Source organism: Eschscholzia californica, unplaced genomic scaffold, assembly GCF_041429995.1.
Source record: "Eschscholzia californica isolate CP2 unplaced genomic scaffold, dmEscCali1.0.p SCAF_6, whole genome shotgun sequence".
In the NCBI taxonomy this organism is placed as follows: Eukaryota; Viridiplantae; Streptophyta; class Magnoliopsida; order Ranunculales; family Papaveraceae; genus Eschscholzia; species Eschscholzia californica.
Genome location: NW_028238483.1, coordinates 5,021,151 through 5,022,701, shown reverse-complemented (window position 1 = coordinate 5,022,701; position 1,551 = coordinate 5,021,151). Strand labels below are relative to the sequence as shown.

At 34.0% G+C, this 1,551-nt stretch overlaps 1 protein-coding gene across 1 annotated transcript; it reads left to right on the top strand.

The window, feature by feature from the left end:
* LOC147530944 (HSP20-like chaperones superfamily protein) lies at positions 1-1,237 on the top strand. Its single transcript, XM_086647674.1, has 2 exons — positions 1-255; positions 319-1,237. The coding sequence occupies exons 1-2, from the start codon at positions 102-104 to the stop codon at positions 1,092-1,094; spliced, it is 930 nt and encodes a 309-aa protein (XP_086503800.1). The 5' UTR covers positions 1-101; the 3' UTR covers positions 1,095-1,237.
* Positions 1,238-1,551: the final 314 nt, after the last annotated feature.

Sequence of the window (1,551 nt, the reverse complement as noted above, 5' to 3'; positions counted from 1 at the left end):
ACCAGCTTATTCCTTTCTTTTCTGAACCCACCACATCAAAATCTATTCTCTCTCTCTCTCTCTCTAGACATCATCAAAACAACTTGGGAAAGAAAACAAGAATGGAGTTGGAAGTAGGACTCAAAATTACTAAAACCAGGGATGATGGTAGCAATTTTCTATCTTCTGACCTCCTAATCACCAAAGACTCCACATCCCCACTCTTCTTCTCAACAGAAACTGAAAGTCTGTTTGTCCTCTCTGCTCATCTCAAAGGTCTCTCTCTCTCTCTCTTAATACTGTGTTTGTATGTATTTTCTAAGTAAAATTAGTTTACAGGATACAGAAGGGAAAGAACCAAGATTGAAATAAATGAAGATGGAACTCAAATAACAATCAATGGTGAAAAGATTACCCAAGAAATGGTTATGATGAAATGGACAACTTACAAGAAAGAAATAGGGATTAAAAGATTTAGCGAAGTTTTTCGGATTCCTAATGGTGTGGTTTTGGATAAAATTAAGGCAAAATTTAATGAAGAAGAAACAATTTTATCCATTTTTATGCCTAAATTGAATAAAGGAATTCAAGGGATTGGAATAAACCCAGTAAAAGAAGAGTCAGAACAACATGAACCACCTCAAACAGAGGAAACAGAGGAACCAGAGAAATGTGGAATTGAAGAGAATGATATAATAGAACCGACATTAGTCGATCAACCAGAAAGTCTAGATCAACCATCTGAACATCAACCAAGCAAAGAAAAAGAAATTCATAAAGAGATCGATAATGAAGAACAGGAAGTGTTGGAAAAAGAGACCGAAACGAGTTGTTCAGAGGCAAAACCACCAAGTGATGAGCAAGAAGAAAGAGACCTAGAAACAAGTTCTTTAGGGGGAAACTCGCAAAGTGATAATGAAGAGGAACAAGTTGAAGAACCTCTAATTCTTGATACAAAAGAAGAAAGTCTAGAAGATGGAGCAAAAACTAGTCCAAGATCTTCATTTCGTGGTAGTCGTTTTATAGTAGGATCAGCTTTCATTAGCTTGCTAATAGCATTTGTCATTCATTTGCTCAGAAAGAATAAGAAACCAAGAAAATATGTGCTCATTTGATTTTTTTTTTTTTTTTTTTGATGAAGATGTGCTCGTTTGATTGACTCACACAAATTAGTTGTGTCAAATGACCACACAATAAAGCTTGTGTACTTGTATATATTAATGAAATATAAAATACTGTAGTTTTTTTTTTGTTGAAACTAACCTTTCATTAATTAATAAAAACGTTATTACAATATTTATCAACTAAAATACAAGGAACAATTTTCCACTTTTTGCTTCTATTCTTCTCTCTAGCCCATTTAGCTAACTTATAAGCTTGCAGATTGAGTTCTCTCCTTGTATATTTGAATTGAACCTCATCGAAATTCCTTCTGATTTCACGACTTTTCTGGATATGGATCAGAGATTGCCATTGGACTGAATGCTTTTTATTGTTGATGTGCTTGATCAGATTGATGTTGTCGCTTTCAATGATAATTGACTTGAGATTTTGTTCTTTCGCCCAATCCAA

Coding starts and splice junctions, on each gene's coding strand:
- LOC147530944 (XM_086647674.1), top strand. CDS start 102: ATGGAGTTGGAAGTAGGACTCAAAATTACTAAAACCAGGGATGATGGT. Junction 256..318: donor CCTCTCTGCTCATCTCAAAG/GTCTCTCTCTCT, acceptor ATTAGTTTACAG/GATACAGAAGGGAAAGAACC.